Source organism: Sorex araneus, chromosome 3 (genome assembly GCF_027595985.1).
Source record: "Sorex araneus isolate mSorAra2 chromosome 3, mSorAra2.pri, whole genome shotgun sequence".
NCBI classification, from domain to species: Eukaryota; Metazoa; Chordata; class Mammalia; order Eulipotyphla; family Soricidae; genus Sorex; species Sorex araneus.
The window spans coordinates 88922914-88943028 of record NC_073304.1 but is presented as its reverse complement, the minus strand read 5'-3'; the positions used below and the strand labels follow the sequence as shown (position 1 = coordinate 88943028).

Genomic DNA, 20115 nt, shown 5'->3' with positions numbered 1-20115 from the left:
TTCCAACACAGGTCTTAGGAGACCCTAGAGACCAGAAGAGGGAATGTTCTGGAGCAGATTGTCACTGATGACAGAACCAAGGTGAGAAAGAAAGGTCTTTCTCTGAATCAAGCTTGATGGCACTGCAAGCTTTATTTTCAGATTATCTATTTCATGCAAAAATGAGGTGGCTCTTGAGCTACCTGCTGCTACTAGAAGAAAATGCCAATTAGGACTTGCACCAAGCAGCCAGAATGAAGTGGTTGCTCACTCTGGTGAAGACAGAATTTGAAAGGAAGGATCCGAGTTGCTCTGTAGTATTTAACTCACAAGCTGCATGCTCTGAGGATGGGACTCTTACATTTGTGGAGACCGGAAGGTAGCATGAAAGTGAGAACTGTACAGTCAGCAGGGCTGAGGCGGGGTTCAAAGAGCTCCTACATCCCTGGAAGTCTTTGACTCCCTTGACCACAGGGTGCTGAGAAGGGTTGATCTCCACTGAGCCTCAGACCATCAGCCTCAGCATTATCTGGGAGCCTGGACAAAAGGCAAATTCTCAGGTTCCACTTGAGACCCTCTGAACCAGAAACTCCAGAAAAGGACCCAGTTATCCGTCAGAATGTCCAGGTAATTCTTGGCTGGGGCAAGCCTGAGAAACACTCATTCAAATGGTGGAATGGCTCCAAATTTGCAGCTTATAAAAAAAAAAAAACTACTTTTGATGTGCTAGCCATCTGCATCCTCCTGTTTCCCTCATCTCTTTCTCTCCATCACTGGGATGGTACTGTTGGGAGATTTGGGGTTTGTCTTGCTTTCACAGGTCTCAGCATTTATTCATCACCATCTGTTGGGTGGCCTATCTCCTCTCCTGGAACCAAGTGCCATGGTTCCACTGTGGGTGTTTGTGCCTAGTGCTGAGAAAGGCAGCATTCATAATGGTGACTTTGTGCCACCATGGGACCACAGATCAAGAGTTGGGCCCTGGAGTCCAACTGCAGAATTCTGCCTATTATGGTGAATGGCTCTTTTCAGAAGAAGGAACAAAAATGTTCAGAAGGAACAGATTATCTCCTAAATAAACAGCAGCTGTGAGTGGCTGGTGCTCTGGAAGCCAGGACACTAACCAGAAAAATGAGGGCTTTTTTTTTCTTATTTTTTTATTAGTGAATCACCGTGAGGTACAGTTACAAACTTATGAACTTTTGTGTTTGCATTTCAGTCATACAGTGATCGTTTACCCATCCCTCCACCAGTGCCCATTCTCCTCCACCAGTGTTCCCAGTATCCCTCCCACCTCCCCAACCCGTCCCCCACCACCCCATCCTGCTCTGTGGCAGGGCATTCCCTTTTGTTCTCTCTCCTTTTGGTGTTGTAGTTTGCAATAGAGGTATTGAGTGACTTTCATGTTTGGTCTATAGTCTATTTTCGGCACGCATCTTTCAACCCGAATGGATCCTCCCAACATCCTCTACTTGGTGTTCCCTTCTCTATCTGAGCTGCGTTTTCCCCCAGCATCTGAGGCCAGTTTCCAAGCTGTGGGGCATACTCCTGGTTCTTATCTCTACTACTCTTGGGTGTTAATCTCACACTCTGTTACTTTGTATTCCACAGATGAGTGCAATCTTTCTATGTCTGTCTCTCTCTTTCTGACTCATTTCACTTAACAGGATACTTTCCATGTTGATCCACCTACATGCAAATTTCATGACTTCATCATTTCTAACAGCTGCATAGTATTCCATTGTGTAGATGTACCAACGTTTCTTTAACCAGTCATCTATTTTGGGGCACTCCGTTTTTTTCCAGATTTTGGCTATTGTAATTAGTGCTGCAATGAACATACAAATGCAGGTGTCAGAGCCAGGAGTAACCCCTGAGCATCACTGGCTTGGATGTGGGGAAATAGGGACTCTCCTTCACTGCTGGTGGGAATGCCAACTGGTTCAGCCCTTTTGGAAAACAATATGGACAATTCTCAAAAAATTAGAAATTGAGCTCCCATTTGATCCAGCAATACCACTCCTGGGAATATATCCCAGAGAAACAAAAAGGTATAGTAGAAATGACAAGGGAATAGTAGAGATAAGGGGGCATCTCTTGTATACCTCTCACCCCTTACCTGCTGGCTGGGCTTAGTCACCTGAGAATTCTAGGGAAAAGAGTTGGAAGCTGGAGTTAGCTCAATAGCTTTAAGGCCAGAGAGCCAATTCATTTTTGTTTTGAGAGACATCGAAGTTCCGGGTCAATTAAATGACATACGTTTTGTTAAATACTTTTTTCTTTTTTATTTCAAATAACAATGCAAAGGCATTGAAAGGCCTAATGTCCATTGCAGTGCTGTCATTCCCCATTTTCCACCCCAGCCAGCTCCTTCTTCCCCCGGTGTGAAGAGATTGCCACAGGAGTACATACACCTTTGTCTTCCATGGCACTCAACAGACATGCCACAGCTCTGAGGACTTGACCAGAAGACCCGCATTTGGTATTTTCTGTTCCTCTTTCAATTGAGTCTGGGATAAAGACTTTGGACATAGAGATGTTGTCCTGTGGGACAAGTTTCCCAAATGGTAGGCTGTGCCATATATAAGCTCAGGGACACTTCACAAGGAGGAAATATTAGCTGGGGCCTTCACAAGGATTCTTGTCCAGGATGGACTGACTCTGGTTCAGGAGGGCCCAGGCTCATTAACAAAGGCCTGTCACATTCATGACCATTCAGCTGAAGGGAGAGGAGGTCACTAGAGGCAGGGAAGTGGGTAAGAAAAATGAATAGAATTTTCATGCATATTCTGTCCCTTGTCTTGAGCCTCTCAGTAATCTAGAAGAAGTGGCATTTTAAGGCTGTTTTACAAAGGAAGCTCAGCTAGATTCAGGGACAGGTCTAAGGTCACAAGATGCAAAGTGGCACCCTGTCCCTGATGTTCATTCTGTGCCATTGTTTCCCAGAGCCGTTGCTCTCTTTGGCTCCACCTCAGCTCCTAGGGGACATGAACTGTTGAAAAGGAAACTGTATGTGCCATGACTCAGAAATCTGGCCTCATGCATTTATGCAAGTGCCTAATGAATACAGCGTTGACTGTATTCATTGGTGTGGGGCAGTAAACAGTTTTCCACTAGGAGGAGGGCAAGGAAAGAATAGCCACATGGCCAGGAGAACCAGTGAGGATGATAAGTTTGGCATACTCTGACCCCTGTCACCCAGATGACTTCCTGCTGCCCAGAAATTCTCAACCCAACAGTGACGTGACTTGTCAAACCATTCATGTTGTTGAACCTAGAGGAAGCCTTGCTCCCGAAGGTAGTCTGTTTAACCCCAAATTCTGAACTTTCTTTCCAAATTATCTGGAGCAAGTTATGAGAGTCATAATTGTATGTGAGAGAGAGAAAGAGAGAGAGGGAGAATAAGAATGAAAATAAGAATATAAGATTCACACAAATACACAATAATGAGGCTTTTTTCTAACAAGCGTGGCTGAGTCTTCGGTAATTCTGCAGCTGTGGCCCGGCTGTCCACTGAGATATTCAGCAGTAGTTGGAAAAATACAATCCAAATGCAATCAGTCAGCAGCAAGGAACAGCGCTGCCTCTCAGAGCCACCTTTCCTGAACAGCAGCCTCGCCATAGGAAGAGAGAAGGATTTGCTTTTCTTCAGCAAAAAAAACAAAACCCTCCAGCACAGGTTACTTTCCCCCTAAAAACTTCACTGGGTACCAGTAGTCTGCACAGAAATGCCTTGGCTCTTCCGGCATCCTCATGGCTGTTTCAGTGAGTCTGACCTCTCCCTCACCCTCCTCTGCTCTCACATGCAACACAACAGCAGATTTCAAGCAGATTCCACTCAGAGGGTCTTCATTGCCTGTGTTGAGTCTGATTTGAGTCATCTATGCTGACTGAATTCTCAGCACTGCCCCCGGCACATGACCTCCACACTCCTGAGTGTGTGCTCCCACCCCCCCTGCATATTCCTCTGCATGCTGAGCCATGTGGTGCAGAGCGGCTCTGGTTCTCTGATGGGAGTAAGATCTGTAACGGGACTCCTGTGGCACCCAGCATCTGAACCCACAGATAGAGCTGCCAGCAGGTTGAATCAACCCTCTTCCTTCTACTGCCATGTAAATAGGGTGTTTTAGAGCAATGTTTTTCTATCCACAGTCCCTTCACACCTGTTTTCTGCCTGTACCCCCCCACCCCATCCTATTGGATGGACCCCTGTTCTTGTGTTGTGCCCCTCACTGATTTACGTTGATTCTCATCTGTGGACCACCACCCCCACCCCTTAGAATATCCTAATGTCTCCTGAGGTAGAGGGACATATGGCCTCTGAGTGGGAAATGTTAGCCAGGACAAAAAGTTGCTGCATTTACAAAGGATTACATGAGGGCCAGGGCTCCAGGGGTCTGGGCAAGTACTACTCCTCTCACCAGCTCTAAACTCTGACCCCAGGGCCTGATCTTGGCCCTAGGAGCCACAAGGCCACCTGGCCCTATAAGGATACCAGGTGTCCTGTCCTCCCCAGCCCAGCTTCTGCCTCCTCTGAGAGTGTGGAGCAGCAGGGACATCTGGGCAGGGCATGGCCCAGCTGCATTTGGGGCGACCTTCCTCCATAAGACAGTGTGGCTGCCACCACAGTCTCCCGGAATGAACCTCCCCATCTTCCCCCAAAGTGAGCTGGCTGCTTTGCTAAGCTGCAACCTCAGCTGTTCCTGGAACAGATTTTGTTAGTTTACAACTAAGCAAGAAAAGTGGGCTCCTGGGCCAGGAGCTCTGCAGGGGTTTCCTTTCTTCAAAGAAAATGTAAAATTGCATGGGAGGTACTGAGGTTAAGAAATTCTGGGGCCTCCTTGCTGCTAGCATGAGTGACCTTCCTCCTCCCTCTGCCACCCAGAGCTGTGAACACAGGCTCTCACTGCACCCCAGTAATTGATTCACACTTGGAAGCTCAGCTTACTCTTGCCAAGGCCCTGAGAAGACAAAGGAAAGAGCTAACGTGCTTTACACAGCCAATGCTCCGGAACCTGCCAGAACTTAGCACACATGCCCTTAGAAGACATTGCAAAGGGAAGGAACGAAGAAGGAATTTCAGTGCAGAATGAAGCTAGAGTAGGACTGGACCATCCCCACTCTGGAGCCAAGTCCTTCCTGCCAGGTCTCAGGACCACTTGTTCAGCTCTTGCTTCCTCCAGGTAACCCCCTCTGAGCTTAGCCATCTGCACCCCTGGAGCTTGTGCCTTCGAACAGCTGCTGCTCTCTGCTGCTGCTCCCTCTCACCTCTGTCTTCTTGGGAGACCATAGCCTACTCCCACTATTTTACAGCAAAGGGCCCATGATCTGAGAAGGTTGTCATTGTTCTTGCTGTCTTTTTCAAGACTATAGTTGTGCTTAAAACCCACAAGCTGTCCAAGAATACTGGATTAACTATGACAGACCTAACAAGGGGCTGGAGAGATAGTACAGCTTCCCTTGCATGTAGCCAACCTGGGTTCATTTCCATATGGTCTCCATATTTCCACCAGAAGTAATTCCTGAGTACAGAGGCAGGAGTAACCTTGAGCGAGGAAGGAAGGAAGGAAGGAAGGAAGGAAGGAAGGAAGGAAGGAAGGAAGGAAGGAAGGAAGGAAGGAAGGAAGGAAGGAAGGAAGGAAGGAAGGAAGGAAGGAAGGAAGGAAGGAAGGAAGGAAGGAAGGAAGGAAGGGGAGGAAGGAAGGAAGGAAGGAAGGAAGGAAGGAAGGAAGGAAGGAAGGAAGGAAGGAAGGAAGGAAGGAAGGAAGGAAGGAAGGAAGGAAGGAAGGAAGGAAGGGGAGGGAGGGAGGGAGGAAGGAAGGGAGGGAGGGAGGGAGGGAGGGAGGGAGGGAGGGAGGGAGGGAGGGAGGGAGGGAGGGAGGGAGGGATAAGAAGGTCTTATTTGGTCCAGTAGGTCTTGAAGCAAAACCTACTGATCGTGTTTCAGAGATCCATAAATAAATCTTAAAAGAGATCAAAAGCCACAATTAATCTCAGACCCACACATGGCTGAACAGATGGGAGGAAGTTGGAGGGGAGTGGATTGGCCTGAGGCCCACCCAAGTAGAGCCCCCAGCAATCACTTGCTTATACAATCCAAAATTGCCATCATACCCCAGCTTGACTCCACCATCTCAGGATGGATCTCACCAAGATATAATCTGCTGAAAATTTGGGTATGCTGGTTTTATAGACTGAAATCTCCAGGCTTTCTCTGGGTCGAGATGGGCTACCTCCCCCCACCTCCCTGTACTTCTAGAAATCTCGGCAGTCACATCCACACCCCAAAGTGGCCACCCAACTGAAAAGCAACTCCAGCCTTACCATCCCAACAAAAATACTGGATGCCCGAACAAACACCATGAACTCTTAGCACTTGTATTGCAAACCATAATGTACAAAAGGAAAAGAAGAGAGAAAACAAGAAGGAAAGTGCCTCCCATAGAGAGAGGCTGGGGGTGGGCGATGGGGTGTTGGGTGGTAGTAGGAGGGAAATGGGGAATATTGGTGGTGGGAGATATACACTGGTGAAGGGATGGGTGCTGGGTCATTGATGACTGAAACCCAATTATGAACAGCTTTGTAATGGTCTATCTCACAAATATTCAATTAAAAATTTTTTAATTTAAAAAAAGTAATGTGAAAAAATAAAAAATAAAAAAAGTAATGTGGAGTTCATGCCCAGTTCAATCAGATTCATCAATGTCTGAATAAATAGCAGTACTCCTACATTAAAAAAGAAGGAGGGGGAGGGGGAGGAGGGGAAAGAAAGGAAAGGAAAGGAAAAGAAAGGAAAGGGAAGGAAAGGAGAGGAAAGAAGGACGGAAAGGAAAGAAGAACCGACAGGAAGGAAGAACAGGAAGGATAGGCCTAATGACTAGACAAGTGGGGTTTTCTACAGGTTAGCCCCTCCAATCAGGGTTCACCATGCCAGGGTCCCCGGTACTAACTCCAGGCTGAAATAAAATAAAGCTTCTCTCCTGCCCAAAGGTAGTGAATATGTGGCAGAAAATGCAATTAACCCTGAATACTGTAGGTCACTGTCCAAGCTTGTTTACTGTTTGGTTATCTCAATTCCTTCCATACAGACCAGCGAGGCACAAGGGAGCTACAGGGAGGAGCAAGAAATCTCCCACCCTGACCTACAGGAAGAATCAAAAGATTTATAAAACTTCCTGCACCATACAAATGAGTTGCACTTCCCTGTGCTATTGTTTTCAGATGTGTGTGGTTCGTAAAATATGAGTGTATTTAGTTTTGGTTTGGGACCATACCTGGCAGTGCTTAGAGCTTACTTCTGGCTCTGTGCTCAGGGATCATCCTGGTGGGGCTCAGGGGACAATATGGGGTGCCAGGGATCAAACCCGGGTCAGCTACTTGCCAGGCAAACATATGTGTGGTCTGGTGTATGATCTCTCTGCCCCTAACTCTATTTGTTATAAATACTTAATAAGTTCTTTTAGTCCAGTAATACCTTGGGAAGAGCATCAATTTGGGGGTTATCTGGATTTGGGTGTGCTGCTTCAGCTCATGTGTCCTGAAGATAAGTGTGCTCAGGCATGGAGCCCTGATTTTGTGACTGAACAGTAATCACCTGTCAGCTTGTGGCTATTTCTGCCTGTAATCATGGCATGACATTTAGAATACACCAGGCCCACTGCAGATGAAGAGAGAAAGAGAGAGAACACTCTGGACTTAATCTTGCCACCAAAATGCCTGATTTCCAGATGCCATTCCCTGAAACCCCAGACTTAGAAAAAGGAGACCCCATAGAAAGACTCCTGGGACTCAGCCTTTGGAGGTACAGAGAGACCCATGAGACAAGGAAGTTTAAAATCTTGCCCCCACCACTGACTTGTTGGTAGAGCCCCTCAGAAAGAAACATTCAGCTGAAGGTGACCACAGGCCTGAGTCCTACAGGAGGGAGGCAGGTGGCAACTCTCTGCACAAGGCGCCTCAGTGCTGTCCTTATTTCTGCTGGGAATTTAAACTTCATGGCATTTCAGTATGTGAAGGATCTCTCCCATCCCCCTCACCTCCCTCCCTCTAACTTTGGAAAATCAATGAAGGATGATGCTTCTCTTGGTTGATCTCACAATAAGTTTGTAGCTCAAAACCCTGCATCTCCTTGCTGCCATCAGTGGCAATCTGAAGGAACTCAAATTCCATGGTGGGGAGCAGGAGTTTCACCAGATGCTAAGTAATCACAAGAAAAAGATTCTTTTGGATACAATTAGGGAATGTATAGTGATTTTTTAATAACTACATTTGGATAAAGTCTGCTTTTTGCTTGTTTGATTGTTCATCATTTGTTTGGAGACCACATCCATCAGTGCTCAGGACTTACTCCTGGCTGTGTTTAGGGGTCATTCCTGGAGGGGTTCCAGAGCCATATGTGGTGCTAAGGATTGAACCAGGTTGGCCCTGTGCAAGACCTGAACTCCTGTACTACCTCCCCCTGGTCCTGCTTTTTTTTCTTCCTGGAAGGTAGGAGAACTATGAACTTGGCTCAATTGAAGTTAAGACTCTTTTTATTTTTTTTATTGCTTTTTTGGGTCACATCCGGTGGTGCACAGGGGTTACTCCTCGCTCTGCACTCAGGAATTACGCCTGGCGGTACTCAGGGGACCATATGGAATGCTGGGAATCGAACCCGGGTCAGCTGCGTGCAAGGCAAACGCCCTACCTGCTGTGCTATCGCTCCAGCCACTTGAAGTTAAGACTCTTACCAGCTTAGATCCCTACAAGTAAATGTGAGCTGCCAGACCATGAGAATGAGTTTTCATGGAAGATATGATCCTTATTAAAAGCCCACATGATTTCTATCATAAAAGCCTGTGGCTGCCCCAGGCTCCTCCTAATATGGCCGTGGCATGTTCTCATCTAGTCATTCGAACTCACTCCAGCTGATCACAGTGGAGTAGCCAGCTTGGTGCAAAGCAAAATGTCTATGTGTATAGAAAAATAATCACAATGCGCAACTGCTCTTTAATGTTCCATTTTGGATGCTTTAAGGATAGTACAGGACATGCTGCTTGGGGTAGAGTAAGCATACTTCCTCTGCTCCCAGAAGAACCTTGAAAAGGAATTTAATTCTTCCCACACTGAGGCATCGGTAAGGAACTGGTTGACAGTATTTACCTTAAAAAACAAAACAAAAAAAAGGCCTGGTTTGAGGTCCTAGTAGACTCAGTCTGGTTCTTAACAAGGTCTTTCTCCAATTCTTTCTGGTGGAGACTACAGGGTCTACCTACAGGGCCTGTTTCAGGGAAGGAAGTTATCTTGTGAGGAGTGTGGGGCCAGCGAAGAGAGAAAGGAGGCTCCAAGGAAGGATGCTGCCTTCCTCAGTTGAGCCACTCACTCATCTTCCAATTCTCAAGGAGAAGATTCTTAAGGCATTTGTTGAGATATTTGATCTGCTGGGTGGGGTAACTCTCTGGCAGAGTTCCAGGTGCTCTGACTGATTTCTAGGAGTCATTCTCCACCTGGCTAATCCCAGATACTCAAGGGAAGGTTCTGGGTTTAAAAGTGGCCTAATTTCCTATCATTTTTGTGAAAACTTTTAGTCAAACTTTTGCCTCCTACTCATTCATTTCTGTTTTTAAAACTAGTATTAAGGACCCGCCTGCAATATGCCAGGCTTAGTTTTAGGGGACAGTCCTAGAAGTTAGTCCCCTAAACTGCCTTCATGAAGACTGTAGAGAGACAACAGACATTAAGCAAATTAACAGATAATTTGATAACTGTAAAGGCTGAGAAGGAGGGAATTGGGGTAACGGGTGGATAGTAAGTGAAAGAATGGTTTTATTGGGGGGGGGAACTTCCTCAGAAAGGTTTGTTTGGTTTGTTTTTGTTTTTGTTTTTTTGGTTTTGTGTCACACCCAGCAATGCCCAGGGATTACTCCTGGCTCTGCACTCAGGAATCACTTCTGGAGGTGCTCCGGGGACCATATAGGATGCTGGGGATCAAGCCTGGATCAGCCATGTGCAAGACAAATGCTCTACCTTCTATACTATTGCTCCAGTCCTTCGGAGAGGATTTTGAGCTAAGGCCTCAAGGAGAGAAAGAGTGTTCACAGAAAGAGTATGATCAACTAAAGGAGTACAAAGGCCCAGTGACAGAAAGATCTCAAAGTGTTCGGAAACAAAGGCTGTCTGGAGTGTAACAACAATAACTTAGAATGAGTTTAGAAAAGAGGCAGGAGCCAGGCTGGGTAGGACCGAGGACTCCATGGTGAAGGTTGGATTTTGTTTGAGAGCAAAGACACTGCTGATGTCAAGCAGGAATGGTGCCATAGCTAAAGGTCTCCCTGCCACAATGTTGGTGATGGCAGATCAAAAACAAATCCCATCAAAAAGGAGCTGGGTAAATTTGGTTCATATCAGTAATATGCAACAGTTAAAAATTGTGAGAACAAAAAAAATTGTGAGAACAAAAAAAATTGTGAGGACGGGACTGGAGATAGTACAGCACGTAAGGTGCTTGCCTTGCTTGGGGCTGACCCTCACTTGATCCCTGGCACCCCATATGATCCCCTAAGCACCACCAGGAGAAATTCATGAGTATAGAGCCAGGAGTAACCCCTGAACATCGCCAGGTTGGCCCCAAAACAACAGCAACAACAAAAATATGAGATATGGACCAGAATAATAGTACTGTGAGAAAGGCACATAGTCACCCTGAGTTTGATCCTCGGCACCCCATATAGTACCCTGAGCCCCCCACCATAGGAGTGATCCTTGAGTGCAGAGTCAGGAGTAATCCCTAAGCACTGCCAGGTGTGGCCCCCAAATTGAGGCATATCCATGTATATCATATAAAAGGATTTGTGAGATTCCTTAAGTCAGGAGAGGAGGGTACCCAAGGAACATATAGAGTATAAAAATACTCCTAATGTATATTTAAAAGAGAGGAAATATATATATATAGGCTTCCCTTTGTATAAAAGACCATTTTAAGGGTCAGAGAGAGAGCACACAAAGGGCCGAGCAGCTGCTTTGCATAAGGAGGTCTGGGTTAGATCCCTGGCATAACATGGTACCCCAAGCACCATTAGGAGGGGACCCTCAAACACAGAAGCAGAAGTAACTCCAAAACACCACTGGGTGTGGCCTGAGTCCATCCCCCACATACCACACTAAAGAGGCACAAGAAGCTTAAGGGCTTGCTCCTGTGGAGGGGAATTGATAGACAGTCAGCCATTGAAGAGGTTCCTGAACCCAGTGTGAACATGTGCAGAAGCTTCCCCACATTGCAGGGCAATTTTGGGGTACCAGCAGGTGTCAGGAGTATTCAGCTAGATTCCAACAGGAACTAGAAATTAACATCAGACTCCACAGAAGGGCTAGGTCCCCCAGACCTCTGCATATACTTCAGATAGCAAATGTTACTTGTGGGTTTTACAAACCGGATATGGATAAGGGGTTCTTACAGCCCCATCTTGAGACTTCAGGTGCCAGTTGTAGGCCCAAATCTCTATTTTTTAACCAACTGGCTATACATCAGAGGTCTTTAATGTGTCATAATTTGGCAGATAAAGTTATGTTAGCTGTGAGTGTGTCTCTAGAACAATCAAGACTGTGGGCACAATCTCCTTCTCTGTGAGAACACTAAGACCCTACCAGTTTTGGGGCTGGAGCGATAGCATAGCGGGTAGGGCGTTTGCCTTGCACACAGCTGACCCAGGTTCGATTCCCAGCTTCCCATATGGTCCCCCAAGCACCGCCAGGAGTAATTCCTGAGTGCAGAGCCAGGAGGAACCCCTGTGCATCGCCAGGTGTGACCCAAAAAGAAAAATAAAAAAATAAAATTAAAAAAAGACCCTACCAGTTTCATGGAGGCACTCACCAAGCTGCACCCAGTGCCCATTTGATCTGCATTACCTGAAATTATATCTTTTAGTAGCCATGAATTTGTGTGAGGCATGATTATGTTCTTCTCAGAAAGAGGAAAAGTTAGTTCAGCCCCAACTCAGAGTTCTTGTCGTTCATCACAGTAAAGAGTTGCATTTCACCTGTATTTGTAGTGGATTTTATGCCATAAATTTTTGAAGAAAAACAAATAGGGTGTGATCATTATGTGATGCTTTAGAAAAAAAATTAAGCAGATAGAACCTAAAAATCATTTATTACTAAATTGTCTCTGATGCAACATTAGGATGTTTTGAATACTTGTGTATATGCATAAAATGTGGCCATCGTAATGTGATGAAATTTCAGGACAAGACAAGCAGAAAAGCAAAATAATTTTATTAAGGGATAATACTTGCTCATTTCTCCAGAGAGAAAAAGAGTCATGAAGCAAAGGAAAGTGATTATAGAGCCAGAAAGATAGCACAAGGGTCAGAGTGCATGCAGTACATGGGTGGGATGTGGTTTAATCTCCCAGCACCACAGGGTCCCCAGAGCATTGCCAATGTGGCCCTGGCTTCCCTCAGCATCCATGGCCTAAATAGCATCACATCCTTGGGTTCTGTCTGGCTTGATTGGCCAAGAATTGCCATGGGTGGCCCTGGGGTCCCTCAGCACTTGGGAAGACTCATCACCCAGAAAGAAATTTAGTATGTGATCAAGGTAGGGGTGCAAACATATGAGTACTGGCATAAAGGGTGTTTCTTTTTTTCAAGCTTCCTAAGTTTGTGTCAAGAGTTGTATTGCTAGGAGAGTTGTTAATAAGAAGAACTTTGATCTCTCATGGCCCCTTCATTCTCTCAGCCTTATCAGGGCATCGATCTTGCCTGTGAAAATGGCCAGGCTGGTTTGGGTCTTGGTCCTGAGCTAGCAACAGATATTTTGTCTTTAAAATGTGTTAGTTTTATGGCTTCTTGCATTCTAGAACCACTTCTTGATTCTATAGTTTCCTGAGACGTCCTGCCCAAGGTCTCCGAACCTGACTGCATAACTCTGCTGTGTTCCTTTCATATTGTCAGACAACAGTGATCAACAGTTTTTAATGACCATCAGAGTAAAGTCACACTGCAGAAGCCCTCTCATTTCTTACCAAGCTTGTTTTCTCTGCAGAGAGATGCCAAAGGCCAGTACCTGTTTGACCTCCTTTGCCACCACCTGAACCTGCTTGAGAAAGACTACTTCGGGATCCGCTTTGTGGACCCAGATAAGCAGCGGGTAAGTCCATATTCAAAGTACAAGTGGTAGAGAGGGTTGGTCAATGAGTCTGAAGCTCTGAAGTATTTCTCAGATTAAGAGTCTAGCTTCGAGGAGGGGCTGAGGCCAGGTGGGTGCCTCAGCGGGCTGGAGCACATGCTCTGTATTCATGAGCCTGGGTTCAGGACCCAACATGTCATGGCCAGTTGAACATCACCAGGAGCAACCCCAGCATGAGTCAGTGCAGCTTCCAAACCAAAATTTAAAAATTCAAGGACCAACTGGACCCCTGTACTTTGGTGTCATCTCCTCAAATCTGAGACTGAGTCGGGACAGCCTAGAGATAGCTAAATATGGGGTCCTTCCAGCCCTTGTTTTGTTCTGTCAACATGGGCATCTCTGTATTATTATATCTGATAGGCAGGCTTCTGGTAGAGCTCATCCAGTGTGGCCCATCAATTTTCAGAAGCCAAAAAGGCACTTCAAGAAGGGATGGGTATTGGAACATCATATGACTAAAACCCAACCATGAATGACTTTGTAACTGTGTATCTCACTGGAATTCAATAAAAAATTTAATTAACTTAAAAAATAAAATAAATAAAATAAAATAAAGGCACTTAGAGAGTTGAAATGATTTACCCATAGTTGCCCGGTTGGAGTCAATAGAGCTGATACAGCAGTGTTAGGACTGCAGACCAGAGCCAGGTCTCAGCTACAGCTGTCCTGCTGAGACCTGGACTTGGCCAGGAGATGGACTTGGCCACACTATACTGGTTAGGAAGAGAGTGAGTTGGGACAGCTTAGAGACAGCCATATAGGGGCCCTTCCAGTCCTTGTCCTGGTCTATCAACATGGGCATCTCTTGTGTATTGAAAGTAGACTAGAGACTGAACAGAATGACCACTCAACACCCCTATTTGGAACCACAACACCCAAAAGGAAAGAGAGACATCAAATTGAAATGTCCCGCTACAGAGGCAGGGTGGGGTGGGGGGATGGGACTGGGGTGGGTGGGAGGGATACTGGGTTCATTGGTGGTGGAGAATGGACACTGCTGGAGGGATGGGCTCTTAAACATTGCATGAGGGAAAAACAAGCACGAAAATGTGTGAATCTGTAACTGTACCCTCACTGTGACTCACTAATTAAAAAATAAATTTTTTTAAAAAAATTAAAAAATTTAAAAAACAAAGAAAGTGAAAAAAAAAACATGGGCATCTCAACAGACATAGGGCACTGACAAAGACAGTGATGTTCTGAGCAGATAGGTGGACAAGTCCCTTATCACCCATCCCCTGTCTCCAGTTTTATCTCCCCTGACCAGGATGCTCCCCGCTGTGGCCCAGACATGAAGTGCCATGGCTTTTTCAACATGTGTCCCTCCTTCGGTTGTAACTATCACCTATGTAATTCCCCTGCTCAGAATGTTTGCCTTTTTTCACTTCTCCACTTTTCTACCAGCCAAGTCCTTCTCACGTGAAAGGTTCAAGTTTCCACTATTACTTCTTCCACCGAGTCTTCTCCAGCCTCTAGAGTTAATGGGGGAAAGAGGGGTGTCCATTCTACGTGCCCCCAGCTGCCCTGCACTGCCACACACTCTTTACTTCCCAAGATAAAATGTATGTGTGAGTATGTTCCAAGAGGATGTCGATTCTATCTCATTCATCACTCTAATACCCCATAACTCAACCTCAGAGCCAAGAATATGCTGGATGCTTCCAATAAACAGTTGCTGCAGTTTGATGAGGGACTAAATTAATGGTTTGTCAATGCCTTGTTTCTGACCTCTATCTGTCCAGCTGCCCAGTTAGCTGCAGTTTCTGTAACTTCGGTTCCTCTTCCCTCTGCTTTCTTCGAGACTGCATTCTCTGGCATTCCACTGAGGTGTGAGAGTGGAAAAACCTTCCTGCCTCGGGCTCTCCCTGCTCCTCCACAACCACCCACTTTTGTGTGTCTCCTCCAAAAACATCACTGTGGACCCCAGAGAAACACTGACTTTCTTTCCAGATCCAAGCTTGGGCTTCTTTTCCCTCCTCAGTGGTTCTTGAAGCCCCTGGTTACAACCTCCCAGCAGTGCTCAGTACATCGCGCCAACACAGTTAAGTTCTTTGCTATTCTGAGCTCTGTGCCTCCTGGTTAGATGAGGGCTTTGTCTAAACACGGGAACTTTTGGAAAGAGTCAAGCATCGACTGTCTTTTCCCTTTGACGAGCCTGGGTCCCTTTCACTGGTACACTTCATTCCTCCTGGCTCAGCAGAATTTTGAGCATTTTCGAAGTCCCCTCACCTTACAAGTCTTTTTTTTTAAAGCTGTCTTTTTTTTGGGGGGAGGGGCTGGAGCAGTAGCACAGCGGGTAGGGCGTTTGCCTTGCACGCGGCCAATCTGGGTTCGAATCCCAGCATCCCATATGGTCCCCTGAGCACCGCCAGGAGTAATTCCTGAGTGTAGAACCAGGAGTAACCCCTGTGCATCGCCGGGTGTAACCCAAAAAGCAAAAAAAAAATAAAATAAAAATTAAATAAAATAAAGCTGTCTTTTTTTTAACGCTATTTTATTTTATTTATTTGTGTGTGTGTGTGTGAATCACTTTGGGATACAGTTACAGACTTACAAACTTCCGTGCTTGCATTTCAGGAACTCTACTGTCTTGATAGGAATCTTGCCATTAGCTCTGGACCATCATAGAAGACCCCATGACACCAAAAGCTACATGTCCTTACATGATGTCTGTATCCACTCACTGGAATGATGAACTATTTTCAGAGGGGCCTTTTTTTTTGTACTACTTTGTTTTGATTTGATACATACTGTCTCTTATGGAAGACCAGTTGCCCCAAGATTTCTTCATCTTCCAGAGAGAGAAAGAGGTATAGGAAGAGAGAAAGTAGAATGTATTTTGCTCATAGGCTGGAGAGTTAGTCCAGCAGGTAGGGCACTTGCCTTTTACAAAGCAGACTTGGGTTCGATCCCCAGCACCCCATATGTCCTTGAGCACTACCAGGAGGAGTGATTCCTGAGCACAGAGTCAAGAGTAACCCCTGAACATTACCAGGGGTGGCCCAAAAACTAAAAAAGAAAAAAATGAATTCTATTCATTGGTTTTGAGTTAGGTCAGTATGTGCCTGAGGAGAACAGGAGAGTATGTGGAGGTGAAAAGTTTAAAAGCAAAAGTAGATAGAGGAAGAGGAGGAAAGAGGTGGAGACATACGCATTTTCTGAATAGCTGCTGGTGCCAGGCGCTGTGCTAAGCTCAGTCCCTGAACCAGCTGGTGATCTACTGAGCACCACACTGAGGCTTCACACATGCCATGTAATTTCACCCACAGATGCACATCCACAGTTGCAACACCCGATCCTCACACAAATAAATCAAGCCTCAGAGTCAATCAAGTCATTTACCCCAGATTGCAAAGTCTGCCTCCAGCCCAGACCTGGAGAGCCTTCCTGGGTTCACAGTGGCCTGTGTGCCACCATGAAAAGTTGCTAAGGCTGGGACTCCAAAAAGACAGGAAGCCAGGAGAAATCACTGCAGTGAGGGCTGTAGGGATATGGCTCTGTGAGCGATGATCTTCCTGGATCTTCTGACTGATATTTGAGGCGGTGGATGTCAGCTACCTGCTCCCTGAGGGGTAAGGCCCTAAAATCGTACCGTCCCTGAGGGTAAGGCCCTAAAATCATACTGTCCCCAGGTAGCAGGCAGTCTGAGTAGTGTTCACATCCCACCCCAGCACACTGCTTGCTCTGCTCGATTTCTGGGGTCTCACTAGGAAGCTGCCCTCGAACACCTTCCTGTGCTCCTTTCTGGGACCCGGGGCCCAGCCACCCTCAGCCTCTCCTTTATGCCCTTTCAGGCCCCCTGAAAGGATCTAAAGATTATTTCACCTTGGCCCATATACCCAAAGAACCCTCTGGATCATTTTCTCTTCGCCAAGCTCTGTTAATTTCTGGGATCCAGATTTAGCCAAAGCTGCCAAGGCTACCTCTGGACACATTCATGAGAGCCTATCAAGATTGCTCTACCAGAGCAGTAGAGCATCTTGGAAAAGTTCAGAGCATTCTACTTTCTTCCCACCTCTTAGTATTCTAGTCTAACGTCTTTCTTGAGTTTTCACCACAAGGGGAACAAACTTTCTGTCATTCAGCTCTACCTGCCTCCTGCTGGCAGCAGATCTTAGTCACCCTCTTTGTTCTTTTGGTTTTTGATTTTTGGTTTTTTTGGGTATTTTTGCTTTTTGGGTCACACCCAGCGATGCTCAGGAGTTATTCCTGGCTCTGCACTCAGGAACTACTCCTGGAGGTGCTTGGTGGACCATATGGGATGCCAGGGATTGAACCCAGGTTGCCTGCATGCAAGGTAAATGCCTTACCCCCTGTACTATCACTCCTGCCCACCTTTGTCTTACTTTAAATTACCAGTTCAGTGTCTTGGGCCATTCTCTTAACAAGCCCCAGACTCTAACTCTGTTCTCAGCATACACAGTAGTTGGAATAGGGAAGCCTCCTCTGCCTTCATGGGCACAGCCTGGCACCACAGGCTTCCCAGCCATTTCCTTTCCAGCCTCTGCTTCCCGGAGAAACCAAGCTGCAACAGGCCATGTGATGTGCGGAGGACCTCTTAACCACATTGAGTGGCTCTAATGAGTCGCCAGTCTTGTGGGAACTGATATGAGAAAGCAAGAGAGCAGAATGTCAGCCCAGATTATCCATGTGGTGCTGATGGGAGAGCTGGCTCGTACTGGGTCCATTAACTGTGTGACCCACGGCCCAGCCCAGACGGTAAGAGCTGGGAGTCAAGGAAGGCCAGGAGGCCGTCAGCCCAGCCCTGACAGCTCTCCTGCCAGAGCGGGGGATTCTGCCAAGAATGGTGCACTAGCAGAAGTCACCATAAAAGAGGAAACCATGGGCCCCACTCCTTCCTCCATTCAAGATCCATATATAGAGTGCCGTGCTAGGCTCTGGGGCAATCCTGACCTAGCGCGCTGCCCTCCTAGGACGGCTAAGGATCTCAGCTGCTTCCAGGTAACAGCAGTTCTAGCTTTCTGCAACATATCTGTTCCTGCTTAATATAAGAACAAACGGTATCTGGGGCTGGAGTGATAGTACAGTGGGGAGGGCGTTTGCCTTGCACGCGGCTGACCTGGGTTCGATTCCCAGAATCCCATATGGCCCCCCGAGTACCGCCAGGAGTAATTCCTGAGTGCATGAGCCAGGAGTAACCCCTGTGCAACGCCAGGTGTGACCCCCCCCAAAAAAAAAGAACAAACGGTATCAGTAAAGTAGGTCTAGAAAGCAGACCAAGAACAGCCTCACCACTTCTTTCCCATAAGCATGAATACCAGGAAGAAAATATGTTATGCTCCTACATCCTGCCTCTCTGAAGAGCAAAGGGAAGTAGGATACTATCCTACACATTGCTTGCAATTAGTTATCTTCTGAGACTTTAAACATCCCTTAATGCCAACAAGTCCTGGATGTGATCACTTTAACACAAGGGGTTGGCAGTCTACGTTATTCAGACAATGATGGGATACAAAACATTCAGCTCTGCCTTCTCACCGTGTGTGAAGTTCCACTTGTCAGCCCTTTCTAAAGCTGCTACCAACAGCCTCTGTACCCACCTTCCAGTCCAAAAAACATTGATTGGCGCCTAACACATTAAACACAGAACCCATTCCAGTCGGCGTTTCCCAGCTCACACCAGGCGGGGCTTTGTGCCATCACTGATACATGCGCTCACGTGTGCCTATTGGCATGCTTGAATCATAGCTCAGAACTTGGCGCCCCGCTTTGGAAGGCAGCATTGCCAGGAAAGCCCAGAAATGGTATGTGAAGCCACTCACAGCTGGTTCCCTGGGGAGCTTACTTCAGAAAATCACGCCACTCTTTACTTTCTGAGTCTGCATATCACAGGCTTTGGGGCTGCTTTCACCCCAGGCTACAATCTGTCTAGTTTTTTAAATTGGATAAGACGAGTTATATTTGACACCACTTCTCATTAGGGCTTTCTTGTTCTGTGCTCTCCTTTTCAGCATTGGTTGGAGTTTACAAAGTCTGTGGTGAAGCAATTGAGATGTAAGTATTCTCCGTGAAAGGACCCAAGCTTCACCCCTCAGGAGGGTGGGGTGAATCCTCCGGGGCCAGTTGGTATTGGCAATTTTCCACAGTTCTGACAGAAGTTAACCCCAAATATAAGAGGATTTTCTTGTATTCAGGGGCTGATCTATCCTGCTAGGGAAGGACCCAGTTGTCTTTTAGGGGGTGGTGGAGGGTCTTCTCTCGTGGGCCTCACTGGCTCCTTGCGCTTTCTGCAGCCCAGCCTCCATTCACCATGTGTTTTCGGGTGAAGTTTTACCCTGCGGACCCTGCTGCACTGAAAGAAGAAATCACCAGGTAATGCCGAACCCCTTCCTCAGCCACACCCCCCCATAGCCTTGACAGCCTCTTGGGAAGAAGCTCCCAATGCCTACAAAGAATTCCTCCCCAGTGTGACCTTCCTTCTGCATTTCATTTCGACATGTTTTATTTGCTCCATTTCAGTGAGTTTCTCTCCTTCAAGAAGTGTGACAATTTCAGACTGAGGAGATGGCTCCAAGAGTTGGAAACACAACGCCTGGAGTGCCTGGGCCCCAGGTTGAATCCCCAGGATCACACGACCCCAACACTTTTGTGTTCAGTCCCCCCACCCCCACCCCCCAATACACAAACCAAAAAAAAAACAAACAAACAAGCTCGGGGCTGGAGAGATAGAACAGCAGGTAGGGTTCTTGCCTTGCATGGAGTCAACCGGGTTCAATTCCTGACACCCCATATGCCCTGAGTTCCACAAAGAGTGGTCTCTGAGAGTAGAGCAATGAGCAAGTCCTGAGCATTGCCGTATGTGCGTGTGTATGTGTGTGTGAGAGAGAGAGAGAGAGAAAGAGAGAGAGAGAGAGAGAGAGAGAATTCCATCTTTTAAAATAATATTTTAGGGCTGGAGCAATAGCACAGCGGGTAGGGCGTTTGCCTTGCATGAGGCCGACCCGGGTTCAA

General features: G+C 46.6%; 1 protein-coding gene across 4 annotated transcripts in view; it reads left to right on the top strand.

The window, feature by feature from the left end:
- The window catches only part of FRMD5 (FERM domain containing 5), a 356045-nt gene that overhangs the window by 295126 nt on the left and 40804 nt on the right, over positions 1-20115 (top strand). For all 4 annotated transcript variants that reach the window (XR_008629126.1, XM_055130153.1, XM_055130154.1 and 1 more), the window contains exons 2-4: positions 13000-13104; positions 19116-19158; positions 19398-19476. Coding sequence is in view for 3 of the 4 variants with exons in the window: in XM_055130153.1 (XP_054986128.1) it covers positions 13000-13104; positions 19116-19158; positions 19398-19476 (227 nt within the window). In the remaining variant the exon portion in view is untranslated. The remainder of the gene's footprint in view (positions 1-12999; positions 13105-19115; positions 19159-19397; positions 19477-20115) is intronic.